The sequence below is a fragment of the Chrysemys picta genome, chromosome 2 (assembly GCF_011386835.1).
Source record: "Chrysemys picta bellii isolate R12L10 chromosome 2, ASM1138683v2, whole genome shotgun sequence".
In the NCBI taxonomy this organism is placed as follows: Eukaryota; Metazoa; Chordata; order Testudines; family Emydidae; genus Chrysemys; species Chrysemys picta.
Window position 1 is genome coordinate 157,930,278 of NC_088792.1, and position 19,216 is coordinate 157,949,493.

The window sequence follows — 19,216 nt, forward strand, 5'->3', positions numbered from 1 at the left end:
CAATCGTGCTGCTTTCTGGGAATGAACGAGAGGTAGAAAGGATGGCATGTCCTGAAGAGCAAAGAGAGCAATCAAACGGCTTTTTAAGCTCACGAATACACCAAGGCTCCTGAACCACAAGCCAGCAGGGCTCTGTCTTTCACTGAAAGCAACTGCCTGTTTTAATTTAGACTAAGAACAGAGCACTAGCAAAGGTCCTGTTGTGGGTACATCCTACAGCCGGGTGCATGGATTATCCATCACTCTGTTTTTGAGGTCAAACCACTGTCAGCTGCCCATTTATGTTTAGCGAACAATCTTTCCATCACAGGTGTTGGAAGCACCGCAAGAAACTGACAGCACAATGGACGTTTTTGTTTTTTTCCCCCTTTATTACACAGCAGGTAGAAAAAACAGCAATTGTTTCCCCTCTTTCTCTTTACAAAGGAAAGGAACACGGAGATTAAAATTATTTAGTATGATTGTGTTTGCGGCCCATGTGACTTGCTAACCCCTTGCACCATACCCTCCACAGGAGGAGGGGTCTCCACTCAGTAATGGTATTTGTTCGGGGGAGGAGAAGAGGAGCTGCTGTGTTCAGATGCAGCAGACTGTAGACGCTTCACTGGTAGTTCTCTCCCCCTGGAGTTGGGCTAGGTCCAGTGCCCGTTCTCCTGTTCATTACTCCATGACCATTTATTACTATTCATCCAAACTGCCCTCCACCTGGCTTGAGCAATGGAGAGCCATTGGTACAGGAGGCAGCACAGAGCTAATACCCAATAAGCAGACACTGATTCAAATGTGGGGACAGAAGGAGACCACCTGTTACAAATGTATACTCAGCTAGTCCACCCGACAGCCTTCTTTCCTTGGGTCAGCCCACACTTGGTACTCACCACTCCATGTCTAGGGCATAGTGCTGCCATCAGGAGCCAGGATACACAAGAGCACAGTTGGAAGCACCTGCCTCACCTAAAGCTGCTAATCCAGCCATGCTAGATGCAACTGGAAGCAAGACAGGTCAGGCTTACCCTCTTCCGTGTACAAGATAAGCATAGTAAAAGCGACCTGCAAAGAGGAACTGCACTTCTTTCTAATGAACAAAGGCAGCTCCTAAAGGTTATTTCCTCTGCTTGTCTTTTTACATTAGAAATTCAGTTCTTCTCTAGGACAACTGGTGCCCTAGCAAAATGATGACATCTCAAGACTGCAAACTAAAAGAGAGGATTGTTAGACAGCTTAATGCTCTGTTTTACTGTTACTGCCACTGTCTAGGGAACACTTTGGAAAAGGATACAAAATCCCCATCCATTCAGTGATGGTGTAAAAAGCTCACACTAGCCAACCCTGTGACTCCCAACAAGTTCTCCAGCAAAGGCAGGGAAGACTAAACTTGAGCTATCTGTTATTTCTACAAGTAAAAACAAGCGGAAACTTAAGAAACATTGCTGGCCTTTATCATCACGCAGCCTAAAAAGCAACACCTTCATTTTAAAAACCCTTTGCAGGTCTCCTTTCAAAGCTTTAGTGTATTACAGAGAGAGGAGTAAATTTCATCTTGTGCTGGCAATTGCTGCCCCCTAGTGGCAACAAGGTTCATACAATAAAACAGTTATTGGTCTCGTTGACCACAATCGTGCAAATACAAACAAGGGAAGATAGACAGTACTATCAACATGTGTGTAAGCTTGCTGCAGACAGATGACTTTCAAGAACTGTACCTATGTTACGTGCCAAACGTTTTACACAACCACACAAACAGCCAGAGGTCAAGCAGCTGTGATCCTACTGCGTTTCAGGTTCTCCTCAACGTTGGCCATAGCAAAACTGAGGACTGTTATGAAGTAGGAGAGCTCAGGAATTGTAATCCTGCAGGGAAGACAGAGCTCATTGGCAACAGTGAACATCATAGTTGACTTGGGATAACAAGTCAAACTGAGACCAGTGTAGATATTGACACTAAAGAGACGACAGCAACACCAGCTAGGATCAGTTCCAGAAAGGGTGGATTGTCATGGCAGTAGATCCTGTCGTTTAGCAAAGTGATATCCAGTAAAGAGGGGGGCATTAGCCCACACTCCAAAAGTTACTTTTTAAAGTTATGATCACTAGTTAAGCAAGCTTAAGACAACTTCTCAAATTACAGCAGCAGGACGCTGTTAGAGACCCAGTCCCAGAGCTCTTTTGGGTTCAGAATATGTAGAAGCAGTCTTTTGTGCCAAACCTACAAATGAAGAAGCAACAGAGAAGAAAAGTGAGTGTTTAGCAGTAGAATGGGTTAAAGAAAGACCAACCATATCCTAAGTCCTGAAGACAGACACAGGCAAACAGTTACTAAGCACCCCCCCCCATACCGTGTAAGTACATAGTGGTTTCTTGACATTTAAATAGCATACCACCTAGGGTTTGCCCTCAGATGTAAAGGATACTAACCCACATTTCAGGACATAGGACAGTTACTAACCGCTCACAGATATGAAGAAAATTCTATGGGCAGGTCATTCAATCATCAAGAGATTTCATGCCTTCCTCTGAAGCTTCTGATATTTACTACTTTTTGAGACTAGAGGGACTACTGATTTGATCCAGTATGTTAAGGTTAATTTAAACAAAAAAAATAGGAATTAAGTCACTCATCATTACTAGGTGAAGCTGAGACAGGCGGCCAATTTAAGCATCTGTATCCGCTACATGAAAAGAGGAGGGGGTGCAATGAAGGGCCCAGAAGAACACTAAGAGGGCCTGCAGCATTTTCAGGGACCTGGCAGATCAACTGTTTTAGCTATGGGCCTGCCAACAATTATAAAATGGACCAAAACGCACTTTTACAACAACGACCCACACAGCTGGCGCCATCCAGTTCTTCAGAGTGCTTCTCTTTCAGAAGGAGTTAACTAGCTGGAAAACAGTTTCCACTAGCTACTAAAATAGGAGCTCTCTCTGTTTCACCATATAATGGGAGTAGGTCTGCTCAAAGAAGGGCGTCCTCTCTCTGTGATAATATAAATGTAGGATTCACAGCCAAGGAGACTATAGACATTTAGCCACAGAATAGGGAAGACATGGGCAAGGGTAGAACATGCTTACCCCTCCACCCTGCAGCAGCCCTCTAATAGGACAAATCTCGAAACACCACTGACAGAGTTTAGAGGGAACTATGCTTTCTGGCCCATATCATGCTTAGCCTCTATGCCAAGACTGCCAGGTGGTGCTAATTTACAGCACAGCGGTGAATTTGTAGAGCAGGACATTTGACCACTGGCAAGTGGACAGAGAGCCACCACCTCTTGATATGTGGTTGTCTTTGATCCCAGTAGTAGGCCACCAGCTAAGATTGTTGCTGATACATACCTCCATCCTCCTTCTCCAACTCTGCTTCAAGCTCAGTATCAGAGATGCTGGGAAGTAGAGGCTTCTGGGGAACAGGAGGCAGGTCCAAAGGCTCTTTAGTGGAGTCCTGGAGAAGACTATCCAGTTCCTTCTCAAGTTCCTCACTGTCAACTTCTGCTAGGTTAGAGAAGAAACAAATCAGTCTCTGGAGGAATTAACCAATATCCTCATAGCACAGGAAATGGGCTGGAAGACCATATAAGCAAAACATCCCAGTGGCCAAGGAAGGCATTGTGGCAGGAGAGTGCTGCAAGGACAATCCTACATCACTGGAAGAGCTGCTCACTCACGGCTGGACACTAAGCCCAGATGTTATTCCCCTTTCAAAGGGGACGTTACACTTGAGAACCTGAGCCTGAGAAGCTCCTGCCAACTCATCTTTTACCTGGTGGTTTGCATAGATTCCTGTTCAGGTAAGAAAACTTAACACTGACTTTACAAGTCAAGTTCAGAACAAGCACTAATGTCCCAGTTTCAGCCTCCACCAAAGTTACTTCAAGTCAGAAAGAGAACCATTGCAACTCTCCTATTATCCAAAACCATGAGCAGCGCTGCATGCTTCTTCCTCAGACAGGGACCTCATGCCTCAGGGCAGAAGAGGCAGAAAGTTCAACACCTAGGACTGGGGTGGCAAGGCTCTGTCTGCTAAAGGCAGTAAGGGCTGATACATCCTAACCTCAGTCAGAGGGTATCACTGCTGAAGCCTGTGTGTGGTGGAGGGTCTGGGGGCGGGGAAGTGTTTTGGAAGAGACAGATAGCAACATAGGTGCTGTAGAAGATAAACCAGGAAGAAAGGAAGACATTACAAAAGCTAATAGTGTCCATCCAAAAAACAGACTCAACTACTCAGTAGTTTACAGCCCCAACCTTGGAGGACTGCAAGAAGTTCTATGAGCTTGTATGTTTGGAGGAGTCCAACTGCGAGCTGGCTCCCATCCCCAGTTCTCCATCTACCTAATATTAAGTCCTGCCATGGGTGCAGGGGACTGGACTAGATGACCTCTCGAGGTCCCTTCCAGTCCTATGATTCTACCTGTTGAGTCACCTGCAATCAGTGATCAGACACCAGGAGACTACCTGTAAACGCTTGCTCCCTCTACAAGGCACGAGTAGAGCAGATGACTCTGAAGGGATGAGAACAACTGCCTATTCTTGGAGAACAGCCACTGGCAAGCACCTGAATGGGGGGTAGGGGAGGAGGAGAGAAGAGGAGGGAAAGCCCACAAAATGGATGAACTCACCCAAGCCATTGATCGACATTCCTGCCAGAGCTTGAACGACTTCATCCTGGGTGTCACAAAGCTGGAAGAGAATTAACAGTACATGGTTGTGCAATAAAGCCCTTCAAGTAGTTTTGACTGCAGTTAGACAGTACACAGATGAGTGCTGTAAAAGAACATCAGAGAGCATCTACCAATACTTAAAGTGCTAATGTTGCAGGTATTTTAAGGACAAAGGAGTAACATGGAAGTTGATTTAAGGAAAGTTGTATGGACCATACAGTCCAAGAGACATGCAGAGCATAAGGGCAAAATAGTGTCAGAAGCCTCAAGTCTAACACCTGGGCAATGTGCCTAGTACATTCACCCACTGTTTCCCTATCTGTTCTTATATGCCACCATCATCTCACAATACCTCCTGAATCTGATCCACCAGGTTCTCTGCCTTCTCCACAGTGACATCTTTCATGGACAGTTTCAGAGCTCCTACTCCAGCCTGGTAGGCATTGAACACCTTAATAAGCAGAAAAGAAAGAAATGTTACTTCTATTAGGGATGTGTTCCTTAGACTAAGGAAACACTATAAGCTGTTGCTTCTTCAGAGAAGCCCTAGTGTCTGCCTTCTGCTATCCTAGCAGAGTTTTCAGTAGGGCAGCAGCATGAAGAGGCAAAGAGGATGCAGCCAGAGGCCAATTTCCTTGTCGCAATCACAGTAAGGCCATCCTCAGTATCTCTTGGAGTAGAGAGGATGAGTCTTACCCATATGCAGGAGCTCTTCAAACACAGAGTTTGAAGAGGTAGGTAAAGCAAACTTGAGCAGCAAAGCGAACGTATGAAGAGAGGTGGAAGAAGCACACTACCATCTGATCGGTCTGAGAAGCATATATACGATCCAAGATGCCCTGAACTGCATCCAGCTTGGAAAGGAGCTCTTCAATCCGCCGCTCTGTCCTTCGCTTGGACTTCAAATATCTCAGTGCCTGAGAACATAAACACAAACTTGGATCAGAAACCAGGCAGCATCCAAAAGAAGTCCCTTCTTAAAACAACTATTCCAGTGCAGTAAAGCACATGCCATGGGCTGACTTTAGGACTGAGATGCCCTCAAACTCTCTTCACCATTCTACTCCAGACCAGAATGTTTGCATGAGGTGGCACCATGTGAATCAAGCCCCTCTGGCATAGCAGTAGGTTTTGCAGGTCTCAGAATGGTCTTGGCATACAACATTGAAACTCAGAAGTTGCCCATCTCATACCACAGTTCCAAGACTACAGCTTCCGAAGCAGAGCAGGCAGGGTCAGAGTATACTTACCAACTGCTTTTTGCCAGCTCTACAAGCGCTCCGGGCATCTTCTTTACACCTGCAAGGACAGAGGGCAAGGAGAAGCTCAAGCCTATAAACAGGAGGGGGTCATGAAACAGCTGTGATATTCTCCACCCCATCTTCCCCTCTACCACTGTTCAGCCACTTGCAACTGGCTCACTCAGATCCAGTGCACCCCATAAATCACTCCACCACTTTCCAGGATGCTTAGTAGGAAATGATACAAAGTATTCTGGTGTGCATCCAAGGACAACATAAGGCAAGTGGCTGACTGTGGAGACACAGGGTAAAATGGGTGGAGAACCCTGGGTTGCCATACTTTGCTCTCCATGCACCTGACAGGCAAATAAGAGGAATTTCTTGCCTTTTCACAGTCACAAGGAAAAAAAGTCTCTCAGCAACACATTATACATGCACTAAGGGCCAGGTCACAAGCAAAGTTTCTTCCCAGAGTTCAAGGACACGGACGGACAGACAGACAGACACACAAATACCTCTCTGCTTCCTGGGAAAGGGATTCCACCTTCTGTGATAGCAGCTGCTCACTCTGCATCAGCTGATAGACCCCGATGTCCACATCATTCACTGGAGATACTTTGGCATGCAGACCTCGGGCAAACTTCACTATCTAAAGGAGGAGCAGCACATTACTGAATTGCCAGACTGTAGGATTTGTGTTCTCACAAGCCAGAATCTCTAGAACAACATCTACACCAAGAAAGCAAGACTTCTTCCTTAAAAAAATAAAAGGCTGTGTAAACTCTACTGTCACAGTTCCTTGTTCAGCTTTGGGCCCATAATACTAAAAGGGACACTGGTAAACTAGAATCTAAAGAAAGGGCAATGCCAGCTTGTCCTATAATCCAGTAAAATATCACATTTGAGCCATGTTAGTATGCAGCCATGATGCCTCAAAAGAATGCCCAGAAACTGCAGCGGTGTTGGGTAACTCCATAGGGGCATTCTTCTTTTGGACTCAGGACCAGTTACTTAGTGTTTGTGCCGCACTTTGAAGATGTGAAGTGACCAAGTATTACTGCTATCTAAACAGTGCCCCTGCATGATATTAGCAGGCACTGCACAGCTGAAGGTGTCATCATTCAGATTAGATGTGAAACCAACATCAGAACCATTTACGGTCATCAGAAAGCCTATGGTACAACCCACCACCCAAGAGCTGCAGTATTAACCCCAGTGTTCTGGCCAAAATCCAGCGGGAAAGATTACATTCAACCACTCCGAAATCCCTATGCATCTTCAACTGGTTACAGTGTTCTCCTTTTCTTCCTGTCCTAGACCACTGGGTAGTGTTGCTGGAAGAACACCAAGTAACCCGTGTCTATAGCTTGCCTATCAGCTTGTAAAGTGTAGAATTCTTTGGAGTGAACAGCGCTATATATTTACAAGATTGTTTGGGGAGTGGAATTTAGACCCCTCACTTAGTGAACACTCCAGAGACCTCAGCCCCGCACCACCAGCTTATGATCATGGGGAAAAGCCATTTCTTCCTGTACACATACAAGGTGAACGGCTAATGGAAGACACCAGCATTTAGCCATAAAAATTAGTGCCCTGTCAGCAAAACAGAATGCAAGACAGGAATGGGACCACACACACTCTACATAAGAACATAAGAATGGCCCTACTGGGTCAGACCAAGGGTCCATCTAGCCCAGTATCCTGTCTTCCGACAGTGGCCAGTGCCAAGTGCCAAAGAGGGAATGAACAGAACAGGTAATCACCAAGTGATCCATCCTCTGTTGCTCATTCCCAGCTTCTGGCAAACAGAGGCTAGGGACACCATTCCTGCCCCTCCTAGCTAATAGTCATTGACAGACCTATCTTCCATGAATTTATCTAGTTCTTTTTTGAACCCTGTTATGGTCTTAGTCTTCACAACATCCTCTGGCAAGGAGTTCCACAGGTTGACTTTGCATTGCGTGAAGAAATACTTCCTTTTATTTGTTTAAACATGCTGCCTATTAATTTCATTTGGTGACCCCTATTTCTTGTGTTATGAGAAGTAGTAAACAACACTTCCTTATCTACTTTCTCTATACCAGTCATGATTTTATAAACCTCAATCCTATCTCCCCTTAGCTGTCTCTTTTCTAAGCTGAAAAGTCCCAGTCTTATTAAGCTTTCCTCATACAGAAGCTGTTCCATACCCCTAATTATTTTTGTTGCCCTTTTCTGAACCTTTTCCAATTCCAATATATCTTTTTTGAGATGGGGCGACCACATCTGCACACAGTATTCAAGATGTGATCGTACCATAGATTTATATAGAGGCAACATGATATTTTCTATCCTATTATCTATCCCTTTTTTAATTATTCCCAGCATTCTGTTCGCTTTTTTGACTGCCGCTGCACATTGAGTGGATGTTTTCAGAGAACTATCCACTATGACTCCAAGATCTCTTTCTTGAGTGGCAACAGCTAATTTAGACCCCATCATTTTATACATATAGTTGGGATTATGCTTTCCAATGTGCATTACTTTGCATTTATCAAAATTAAATTTCATCTGCCATTCTGTACCTTCTCTCTATTCTGCTCCATGACTGTGACCCTCTTTTCCTTCTGCAGCTGGAGCAGCAGTAGATAGAATGTCCTCTCATCCGGACATATGCTGGCACAGAGTGAGCGCAATTCTGAGAGGACAACAACAGGGTGGGAAGAGAGTGCAGAATTCTGATAGAGGCGATACACTTCCTCTGCCTTTTCCTGAAGGAAAGGAACAAAACTGTTAGCGTGCATTGGGATCCCTTTCTTATTACTGCAATGGGTGCCAATCTGACATCTCTGTGCCAATGTAGATTTCACACACAGGTGAAGAGTCACAACAGCATTGTATCAGGGCCCAAACAAGTCATGTACATCAATTCAAGAATATTTTACCAGCAAATCTACACATAATGTATAGCTCACATGTCGTAACTCATAACATAGTGTGACTCTGTAGAGATATGAGCACAGGATTGGGAGCCAGAAGCTGTGGAATAGTAATCCCAAGTGAGGCAAGTCACTTCACCTCTCCCCCAACTGTAAAATGTGGAACAACACACACCTAACCCTCACAGGAATACTAAGGATTTATGTTTCATTTTTAAAAAGCACCATGTCCTATCAGCTTTCATATCCATTCCAAACGAATGTGTTTACACTCCTATGTCTCCTCCTCTGCCAATCAAATTCTCTCTATATTCTCTTCCCAGAGGCTTATAAGTTACCTGATATCATAGCTTTAGTCTAGAACTTTGGGGAAAGGTGACTTTTGTATTTTAGGAAGTCAGGAGGTATATTTTATTTATTGCACACATTACACAGTAAAGTTTCTAAAAGTCCCAGGGCTAAAAGTGGACTAATGAAGGTTCAATTAAAAGAATTGTTTGTAAAATTAAAAAAAGGGAAAGTTTATAATTCTTTAAAAACAGCATTGTTATTAATGGAATATAGGAGAATCACTTGTTCCCTCAGTTCCTGAGGCACTGGAGCTGCTAGCTTCCTGTTTCCTCTGCCAAAGCATATACCAAAATAAGCAACAGACACTGCATGGTGAGTAACCCATTCCATAGCCCTTTCTATGCTTCTCAAAGGGTTTCCTTTTCGACTTTGTCCCAATTCAAACATTTTTTTTAAATTTCAACTTGATCAGTTAAGCCATTTTTTCACACGTAACACAAAATACATGTCCCTTTTCAAAAAGATACATTTAAACTTGAAATCTAGACAACTTAAAAAAAAAAGTCAAACGCAGTGTCATGAATTCCATCTGCCCCTGAATCCCACAGTGAATGTTTGAGGCTTTACAGTCACTTTTTTTTAAAAAAAAAAAAGGGTTTATTTCCGGATGCTGTATAAAAGCCCCATTCTAATATGGGACACTCTATCCAGGAAACAGTGCAACTGTACACTGAGTGCTGTCAAGTGCACAATGCAAACAAGTTGAACAGAGAAAAGAGTTCTCTATAATAGCAGTGAGTTATAATCATTTAAGCTGCTGCTTGTAACGAAAATAGGTAACAAAAGTTCAGAAAGATGTGTGATTTTTTTTAAGTTGATTTTTTAACTTCCAACCCTTATTTTTTAGTTCAGCTAACTCAAGGACATAGGGCCAACTAAAGGAATCAGATGCAATGCCACTAAAGCCAAATGGGGCAACACTGATTTACACCAGCTGAAAATCTGGCTCTATTTTTAAACTTCAAAAGTTGCCATAAACAAGGGCCTTTCACAGGTTTGGAGACACAAGTATAATCATGATTGGAAAGTGTACAAACACTGTTTCAATTTAATTTTAAAGTTGCATGTGAATTCAATGAAGACAAGAGATACTGGATGGACAGTCACTGACACTTGTATGTATCTACAGAACAGATGGTGCTCAGACAGTAATCTGCAGGCTTCCACACATACTGTACTGAAAAAATATATATATACCTCAAACTCAACTTGGAGGAGACCCTTTTTAAATGTAAGAGAAGAGTGGCCTCACAGCAGAGACTGCCAACTCTGCTTGTGTGTTATGATGCAGTGTCATTCACTAGAAAATGAACTGAAAACCCATCAACTCATTTTACAGAAGTCATTTAACGGCCATTACGTTAATTTCTGAACATATATGTAGAGGGGAAGGGCTCTATGTCCCATCTATGAGCCATTCAACCCCCTCCCCTCTCTTGGGTCTTTGAATGTACATGAGTAGAGATGAAGGTCTCTTATTCAACTCTGACCCTTTCCTGTTAATGTGGGGAAATCTTTAACATGGGTAACCAGGGCAAGCTCCAGACAGTGCAATGCTCACCTGAAGTATCTCCACAAAAATCAGCACTTCCTCCTCCTCAGGCACTTTACTGTCACCCAGCACACTTGACAGGGTCCATTTCAGGGGCTTCAGAATGAAGATTCCCACACCCCATGAGATCCAGCTGCTGTCTACACTGGCTATGAAGTCTGACTCCCTCTGCAGTTTGCCACGTCTGAAGAGAGTAAGACATACAAGAATTAGAAATGGACGTGGCAACCCAGTCCCCACTGTGCAGATGTAATCATCAGTGCATGTAGAGATCTCTGTGGAGAATCAACTTTAGCAGTAACATTTCTCCAGCACAGAACATATAAGTTGGTTCACAATTCCAGTAGATTTCACAAGATTGTCTAACTGAGGGATTATTTGGACATCAATTTGAAATCTCAACTTAAAATAAAATGTTATGTACAGTACAATATAAAAATGCTCGAAAACAACTACTGTATTTCCAGTTTATTTACTTTGGGCTTTTGACAGAATTTATACACAATGGTTTACTATAAAAATCTTCCCTATAGTCAGTTTCCTTTCCTATTTGTGTGGGGATTTTCCACACTGCAAATTTATAGAAAGTAGTTCAAGGAACTTCCTCTGCCTACACATCCTCTTGCAACTTTGCTGATTTTACAAATATTTTCCTATGTTGTTCTTTCATTTTACAATGTGAAAATAAAACACACACACAAAAAGGAAACTGGCTGCAGTGAAGCTCTTAGAGTGATTGTGCATTTGACAGAACTTTATGCGTAAAGCACATAACCTGGAAACACAAATCATTTTCTTCTCTGATTTCTTCCAGATGTGACTATTGTGTGTGTTATTTATAACACCAGTAGCTAAAAGATTTTCAGACTGGCATAAAATATGTAGGTTGTTCCTTAAGTATTTTCAAGGGGGAAACAATCTCAGTGCTGTTGGCCCCTATGTTGGATAGAGCCTATGAAAAGGCAAAAGGTTGCCTCCAGTGCCCAAGCAGCTTCTACAGCACCAAACCTAATCCTCCTCTCCAGAGTCCTCTGGCAAATTGGCCTCCCAGCACCCACTACAATATGGCCCCATGCACTTATACGCAAAGCAAAGCAGCCTTCCCAATGTCCCTAAGCATATTGCTCCCTATGCCCACTAACTCCTTCTGCCTCATGCACCTTCCCTGCTACCCATTTGTGTCCAGCACCCAAGCTTCCCAGTGAACCCTAGCATACCGCTATCACCTTTTCAGCTCAGTGCCCCCTCTGATCAGTCCACTTATGTACGGTGCTCCACAACTCCTACCACGTTTCCCACTGTAATGCCCCATGCTGCCCAACGTTCCCGTGCCCAGCACACCCTAGTGATCACTGGCATATTGCCCGCTCGGTGCCCCACATCCCTCCCAGCATTTCCTTGCACCCAAGGACCCCCAGCATATCATGCACCCTAATGCTCCATGTCCCTTACCTCCCTGAACCCCAAACCCACCAGGATATTGCTCTCACTATTACCACATGCCCTGTGCACTCCCATGACTTGCATCTCCAGTAACCCCTTAGTATACAGTTCTCTGTAAACACCCCACACACACCTCCAGTGACCCCCAGCATATTGCTCCCAGTACCACACTCTTATACCTTCACCTGGTGACCCCCAGTCACCTCCAGTGACCCCCAGCATACTGTTCTCAGTACAGCACCCCTATGCCCTGCATCTGGTGACCCCCAGCACATTGTTCCCAGGACAGCACCCCTGTGCCCTGCACCTGGTGACCCCCAACATATTGCTCCCTGTACCCCACCCCTATACCTGCACCTGGTGACCCCCAGTTACCTCCAGTAGGGTGACCAGATGTCCCGATTTTATAGGGACAGTCCCGATTTTGGGGTCTTTTTCTTATATAGGCTCCTATTACCCCCCATCCCCTGTCCCGATTTTTCACACTTGCTGTCTGGTCACCCTAACCTCCAGTGACCCCCAGCATATTGCCCCACGTGCCCAGCATCCCCCAGTGTGTTGGCCCCCCCATCCCACACCTGTGCCCCGCCTATTGCTCTCCCTCCGTGCCCGCCCCGCCCCGAGCCCCGCCCCGGCCGGGTACCTGAGCAGCTGGCGGAGCACGGTGCCCAGCCCTAGCGGGACGCTGCCGCGGCGCTCGAAGGCCTGTTGCAGCTCCCGCAGGCAGGTCCGCACCGCCCCCCGGCGGCGGCCCCGGCCCAGCACCAGCTCGGCCCAGAAGCCCATCTTGCTGTCCCACTCGGTGCTGTTCACCTCCCGGCTCTGCTTGAAGGCCGAGAACAGGAAGGCCATACGCTCCTCGTCCGACTCCCACTCCGGGGGCAGGTCCCCCTCCGGGGCCGGCCCGGGAAGCGCCTCCGCCGGCGAGCACATCTACGCGAGCCCCCGGCTCCCAACGCGGCCTATCCCCCCCGCTTCGCCCAGCCGCGGCCCGCAACCTCTCACTGCCGGGCAGCCGCACGGCGCATGCGCCGCCGCCCCAGGCCTGTTTGTGAGGCCTTCCCGAGCATGCGCCGTGTGGCTGACTGGCCGGCAAGGCAAAGTTCTCTTCCCGAAATGCATTGCGGGAGCCGGGCTTGGGGGCGCAGAGGGAGCCTTTACCCGCCCCTGTGTGACTGCTGGGGAGTGGGGGTGCTAGTGCCACCCCCAACATGGGACCCCCCAAATATTTATGCCAGCATCATGCTGCAAGGCGAAAGCTGTGTGTGGTAACCGTATGACATCACAGTGCTTCAGAATGACATCATCACGTCAGACATGACATCACGCCAGCACGGCACCACCACACCTCAGGGGGGTCTCCACGCACGTCACAGTGTGGGGCCGCCTTGGAATGGCGTCACGGCGCGCCAGGCCTTGTCAAGTCACCATGACATCACAACGTTCCCAAACGACACCCTGTCACCTCGGAATGCAGGATAGGGATGCCACATATCGCACCTCAGCGCGGCACGGCAAAACAACACATCACATCAGTCTGAGGCATGCTGAAAGGTCACAGCATAATGACGTCTTAAAATGTCAGCTCACTTCACCCAACCAGCGTCACGCCATGGCACAACAGGATCACGCAGCCTTCACAGCATGAAATAACATGTCCCAATGTCAAGCAGCTAGGTCAAAACTGGCATCAATCACACAGTATCAGAATGTGATGTATTCAAACGTCATCGTATCATATCATCAGCTTTGGTTGAAGTTTCACATCACCTGAAATCATGGAGAAAGTCCAGAGAAGAGCAACAAAAATGATTAAAGGTCTAGAAAACATGACCTATGAGGGAAGATTGAAAAAATTGGGTTTGTTTAGTCTGGAAAAGAGAAGATGGAGAGGGAACATGCTTCAGTCTTCACAGCTGAGGATGTTAGGGAGATTCTCAAACCTGAGCCGTCCTTTGTAGATGACAAATCTGAGGAATTGTCACAGATTTAAGTGTCACTATAGGAGGTTTTGGAATTAATTGATAAACTTAACAGTAACAAGTCACCGGGATCAGATGGCATTCACCCAAGAGTTCTGAAAGAACTCAAATGTGAAATTGCGGAACTATTAACTATGGTTTGTAACCTGTTCTTTAAATTGGCTTCTGTACCCAATGACTGGAAGATAGCTAATGTAACGCCAATATTTAAAAAGGGCTCTAGAGATGATCCCAGCAATTACAGACCGGTAAGTCAAACGTCAGTACTGGGCAAATTAGTTGAAACAATAGTAAAGAATAAAATTGTCAGACACATAGAAGAACATAAATTGTTGGGCAAAAGTCAACATGGTTTCTGTAAAGGGAAATCATGTCTTACTAATCTATTAGAGTTCTTTGAAGGGGTTAACAAACATGTGGATAAGGGGGATCCAGTGGACATAGCATACTTAGATTTCCAGAAAGCCTTTGACAAGGTCCCTCACTAAAGGCTCTTATGTAAATTAAGTTGTCATGGGATAAGAGGGAAGATTCTTTCATGGATTGAGAACTGGTTAAAAGACAGGGAACAAAGGGTAGGAATTAATGGTAAATTCTCAGAATGGAGAGGGTAACTAGTGGTGTTCCCCAAGGGTCAGTCCTAGACCAATCCTATTCAACTTATTCATAAATGATCTAGAAAAAGGGGTAAACAGTGAGGTGACAAAGTTTGCAGACAATACTAAACTCCTCAAGCAAGTTAAGACCAAAGCAGACTGTGAAGAACTTCAAAAAGATCTCACAAAACTAAGTGATTGGGCAACAAAATGGCAAATGAAATTTAATGTGGATAAATGTAGAGTAATGCACATTGGAAAAGATAACCCCAACTATACATACAATATGATGGGGGTTAATTTAGCGACAACTAATCAGGAAAGAGATCTTGGAGTCATTGTGGATAGTTCTCTGAAGATGTCCACGCAGTGTGCAGCGGCAGTCAAAAAAGCAAACAGGATGTTAGGAATCATTCAAAAAGGGATAGAGAATAAGACGGAGAATATCTTATTGCCCTTATATAAATCCACGGTACGCCCACATTTTGAATATTGCGTACAGATGTGGTTTCCTCATCTCAAAAAAGATATACTGGCATTAGAAAAGGTTCAGAGAAGGGCAACTAAAATGATTAAAGGTTTGGAATGGGTCCCATATGAGGAGAGATTAAAGAGGCTAGGACTTTTCAGGTTAGAAAAGAGGAGACTAAGGGGGGATATGATAGAGGTATATAAAATCATGAGTGGTGTGGAGAAAGTGAATAAGGAAAAGTTATTTACTTGTTCCCATAATATAAGAAGTAGGGGCCACCAAATGAAATTGATGGGCAGTAGGTTTAAACAAATAAAAGGAAGTTCTTCTTCACACAGCGCACAGTCAACCTGTGGAACTCCTTGCCTGAGGAGGTTGTGAAGGCTAGAGAACTAGATAAATTCATGGAGGTTAAATCCATTAATGGCAATTAGCCAGGAAGGGTAAGGAATGCTGTCCCTAGCCTCTGTTTGTCAGAGGGTGGAGATGGATGGCAGGAGAGAGATCACTTGATCATTACCTGTTAGGTTCACTCCCTCTGGGGCACCTGGCATTGATCACTGTCGGTAGACAGAATACTGGGCTGGATGGACCTTTGGTCTGACCCAGTATGGCCATTCTTATGTTCTTATAACAGTTTTCAAGTAGGTTGTTAGAAGGAAGAGGGTGACAAATTGTTCTTAACCTCTGAGGATAGGACAAGAAATAATGGGCTTAAATTGCAGCCAGGGAGGTTTATGTTGGACATTAGGAAAAACTTCCTCTCAGGAGGGTTAAGCACTGGAATAAATTGCCTAGGGAGGTTGTGGAATCTCCATCATTGGAGATTTTTAAGAGCAGGTTAGACAAACACCTGTCAGGCATGGTCTAGATAATACATAGTCCTGCCATGAGTGCAGGGGCCTTGACTAAATGACCTCTCAAGGTCCCTTCCAGTCCTATGATTCTATGACATAATATCATATTGTGACACTATCACCACATTACCTCTGGGGGTCAAGTGTCATCCAACTGCAAACCATCATCCTCACAACATAATGAGGTAAAATACCTCATTATTATTATTATTTAATTTCATTTATCCTACAGTAGCACCCAAATGCAGCAATCAGATAGGGGGTCCCATTGTGCCGAATGCTGGAATAAAAAAGGAGCGATTGTCCTGACACATCATAATCAATTCACAACACAATGTAATAATACTTAGCTCTTATATAGCACTTTTCATCAGTAGATCTCAAAGCACTTCAATCTTTAATATATTTCTTCTCACAACATCCCTGTAAGGTAGGGAAGTGCTATTATCCCCATTTACAGCTAGGGAATTGAGACTAAGTACCTTTCTCAAGGTTACGCAGGAAGTCTGTAGCAGATCAGGAATTAAACCCTGATTGCCCAGATCTTAGGCTAGTGCCCCAACCACTGGATCATCCTTCCTCATCAGGGTGTGCCAAACATCACTATGTAGGATGAGGGTGACCGTTGTCCCGATTTTATAGGGACAGTCCCGATTTTTGGGTCTTTTTCTTATATAGGCTACTATTACCCCCCACCTCCTGTCCCGATTTTTCACATTTGCTGTATAGTCACCCTATGTAGGATCAAAATGTCATCTTGTCACATTGAAACTTCATTGCAAAAGGGCAAAGCGCCATCACATTGTACAAAAAAGTATCACTTTAACCAAAGGGTCATGGTGTTGTGCAATGCAAGATCGCCCCACTGAGCGGCAATGTCATTGCATCAGGTCACTGTGTGATCATACTGCAATGTCAACTCACTAAGTCCAATCAAATTGTTCATAGGCTATAATGCAGCAGCATTATGTCAAGTCACAAAGTCTTCACATCAAAAAGCAACATCATCATTGTCATGGTGAAAAACTAAATAAAGATGTCTGTATTTTGTTCTCGTATAACAAAACAATGTTATACAATTGAGCCATTGACTCATGACAAAAAAATGTAGATCAATAAATATACACTCTGAGGCCAATCATAATCTATGGCAGATGCTGAAGGTGTCTTCATTTTAAAAGTATTTATCCAGTCTAAGGAAACCCTGCCAGTTAGCTGTATGAAACAGCAATTTTCAAGACAATCTACCTATGCACGTGCATTTTACAGCTCTATGAAAAATTCTCTCTTAAGCAGAAAGCTCAGCTCAACTTTACTTGGGGAAGTTGCAACTGCTGCTCTATTATGTGTCTAATCTATCATATTTCTAAGGCAGCTATCAAAATGATCTCTAAACAGACAGCTCTGAAGTAGCCAAACATTTACTGTGCACAAAGGGCTCTTTGAATCAACGCTGTTATTTCCTTTCAGAAGCAGGTGTTCCCTACAACAGTTTGTTTCATCTCACTGGTCAGTGGGACCTCAGTGCCTCTATAAGCATAGTATGCCTCATGTACAAATGTACATAAGACTTCCTAGCTCCATTTAGTTTGCCCCATAGAGGTAAATATCTTCCACATTTGGGACATATCTCCTACTCCCCATCCAATTTCTACAGATGTCACTGTCACCCCACTAGCTTCTCCTGCACCTCCTCAGAGTGTTCTCCACTAGTTTGTTCCTCTCCCTTTTAAATAGGGTGACCAGATGTCCCTATTTTATAGGGACAGTCCCAATATTTGGGGCTTTTTCTTCTATAGGTGCCTATTACTCCCCACCCCTCTGTTCCGATTTTTCACTCTTGCTGTCTGGTCACCCTACTTCTAAAGCACATGGCTGGAGCAGGGAACTGAATGAAGTGTGTGGGCGGGGCAGAAGTATGCATTGCTATATTACTCTTTTTGACATGCAAGGTCTTGCTTGATTTGTGCTCGACTTCCCTTTTTGCCCACGTGCACCAAGCTGAGCAGAGGACTGGCTTGTGAGAGAGAAATGAAAGTTCAACATGGATTTCCTTTTGAGAAACATTTCCTTTAATATTCTTTATCCACCCCGTACCATTACAGGGCTTGATCACCTCAGATTTCTGCATAAAGGGTGTCCCAAGTGTGCAGGGGGTCTGAGGCCATCCTGGACCAAATTATCTGCTGGTGCCACTCCACTGAAGTCAATGGAGTTATGCCACTAGAAAATGTGGCCCTTTTTTCTTCCCAGCGTGCTTGTCAGAGCTGAGAAATTTCTTCTCCAGCTGGAAATTTCAGCGGAAACCTTGTGAGAGTCCCGTGGTTCCAATCAAAGGAAACCATCTACCAGAGCACGAACAGCAGTTTCTTAAAACAATAGCCCTATGATGGATGGAAAGATAGTCTTCTGGGAAAAAACCTAGCAGGTGGTCCCTGGAGTCCTGATTCTAAGTTGTCTGGATGCTTCCAGAGCAGGAAGCCCTGTGTCACCTGATAGCACAGAGATCCAAAAGGCAGCATACTAAGTGACCCTGCCCCCCACAACCTTGGAGATCATCCAAAGGAAGCGAAGCTGCTTGGCAAGACCTTCCTTATACACCCAGAGCTTTTTTTGCGTCACAAAGTAAAGCCCTGCTCATTTATTTTCAGAAAATATTATACTGCTGAGAGGTGGCAGCTTGACAACTTTGCAATCTGAAGTCCTCTGCTTCCTCATGGAACAGGCATAGCACAAACTGAAGCAGGGCCTGTTTCCAGTGCAGTGTCCCTCAGTCCTGATCTGGAGGGACCACTGCGCCGGAATGCACCCCTGTACTCATACCCTAGCCACTGTTGTAATAATCTTGGTACAAGGTATGCCTGGTGAGGTATCATTTGAAAACTCGTAACTTGCTGATCAGTAAGTTCATTGTAAAAATGTGTGTAGTAGCATTATGTGTAAAGTTATAAATTTCCCCCTGTACAATGTTAAAAATATGTTCAGACTCACGTTGCACCAAATTGGTCAAACAGACCTGTCTTGAACAAAGGAGTGTATATTCGTCTGTTTACTGCTTAAATGCAAATTAAGAATCATCAAGCAGAATGGGGGAAGGCAGAAAACAAAAAAACACCCCGAGGGACCCCTCTCTGTCTCGCTATCCACCT

The 19,216-nt window shown here is 44.6% G+C and overlaps 1 protein-coding gene across 2 annotated transcripts; it reads right to left on the reverse strand.

The window, feature by feature from the left end:
- Nucleotides 1-350: 350 nt before the first annotated feature.
- On the reverse strand, nt 351-13,259 carry CHMP7 (charged multivesicular body protein 7). Of its 2 annotated transcripts, none has more exons than XM_005285146.5 (10): nt 12,804-13,259; nt 10,727-10,901; nt 8,461-8,646; nt 6,412-6,545; nt 5,906-5,954; nt 5,453-5,572; nt 5,008-5,106; nt 4,614-4,674; nt 3,334-3,486; nt 351-2,206 (listed from the first exon to the last, which is right to left on the reverse strand). In XM_005285146.5, the coding sequence occupies exons 1-10, from the start codon at nt 13,091-13,093 to the stop codon at nt 2,142-2,144; spliced, it is 1,332 nt and encodes a 443-aa protein (XP_005285203.1). In that variant the 5' UTR covers nt 13,094-13,259; the 3' UTR covers nt 351-2,141. The 2 variants fall into 2 exon arrangements, with proteins under 2 accessions (XP_005285203.1, XP_005285202.1); XM_005285145.5 differs by having other exon boundaries at nt 3,334-3,489; nt 12,804-13,231.
- Nucleotides 13,260-19,216: the final 5,957 nt, after the last annotated feature.

Bases quoted from the DNA above. Each gene is read 5' to 3' on its own strand.
- CHMP7 (XM_005285145.5), bottom strand. From the start codon at position 13,093: ATGTGCTCGCCGGCGGAGGCGCTTCCCGGGCCGGCCCCGGAGGGGGAC. The intron at 6,546-8,460 runs GTACAGAATGGC...CTCCTCCTTTAG, and splicing joins TGGAGCAGAATAGAGAGAAG to ATAGTGAAGTTTGCCCGAGG. The intron at 5,955-6,411 runs GTATTTGTGTGT...CTGTCCTTGCAG, and splicing joins CTTTCCCAGGAAGCAGAGAG to GTGTAAAGAAGATGCCCGGA.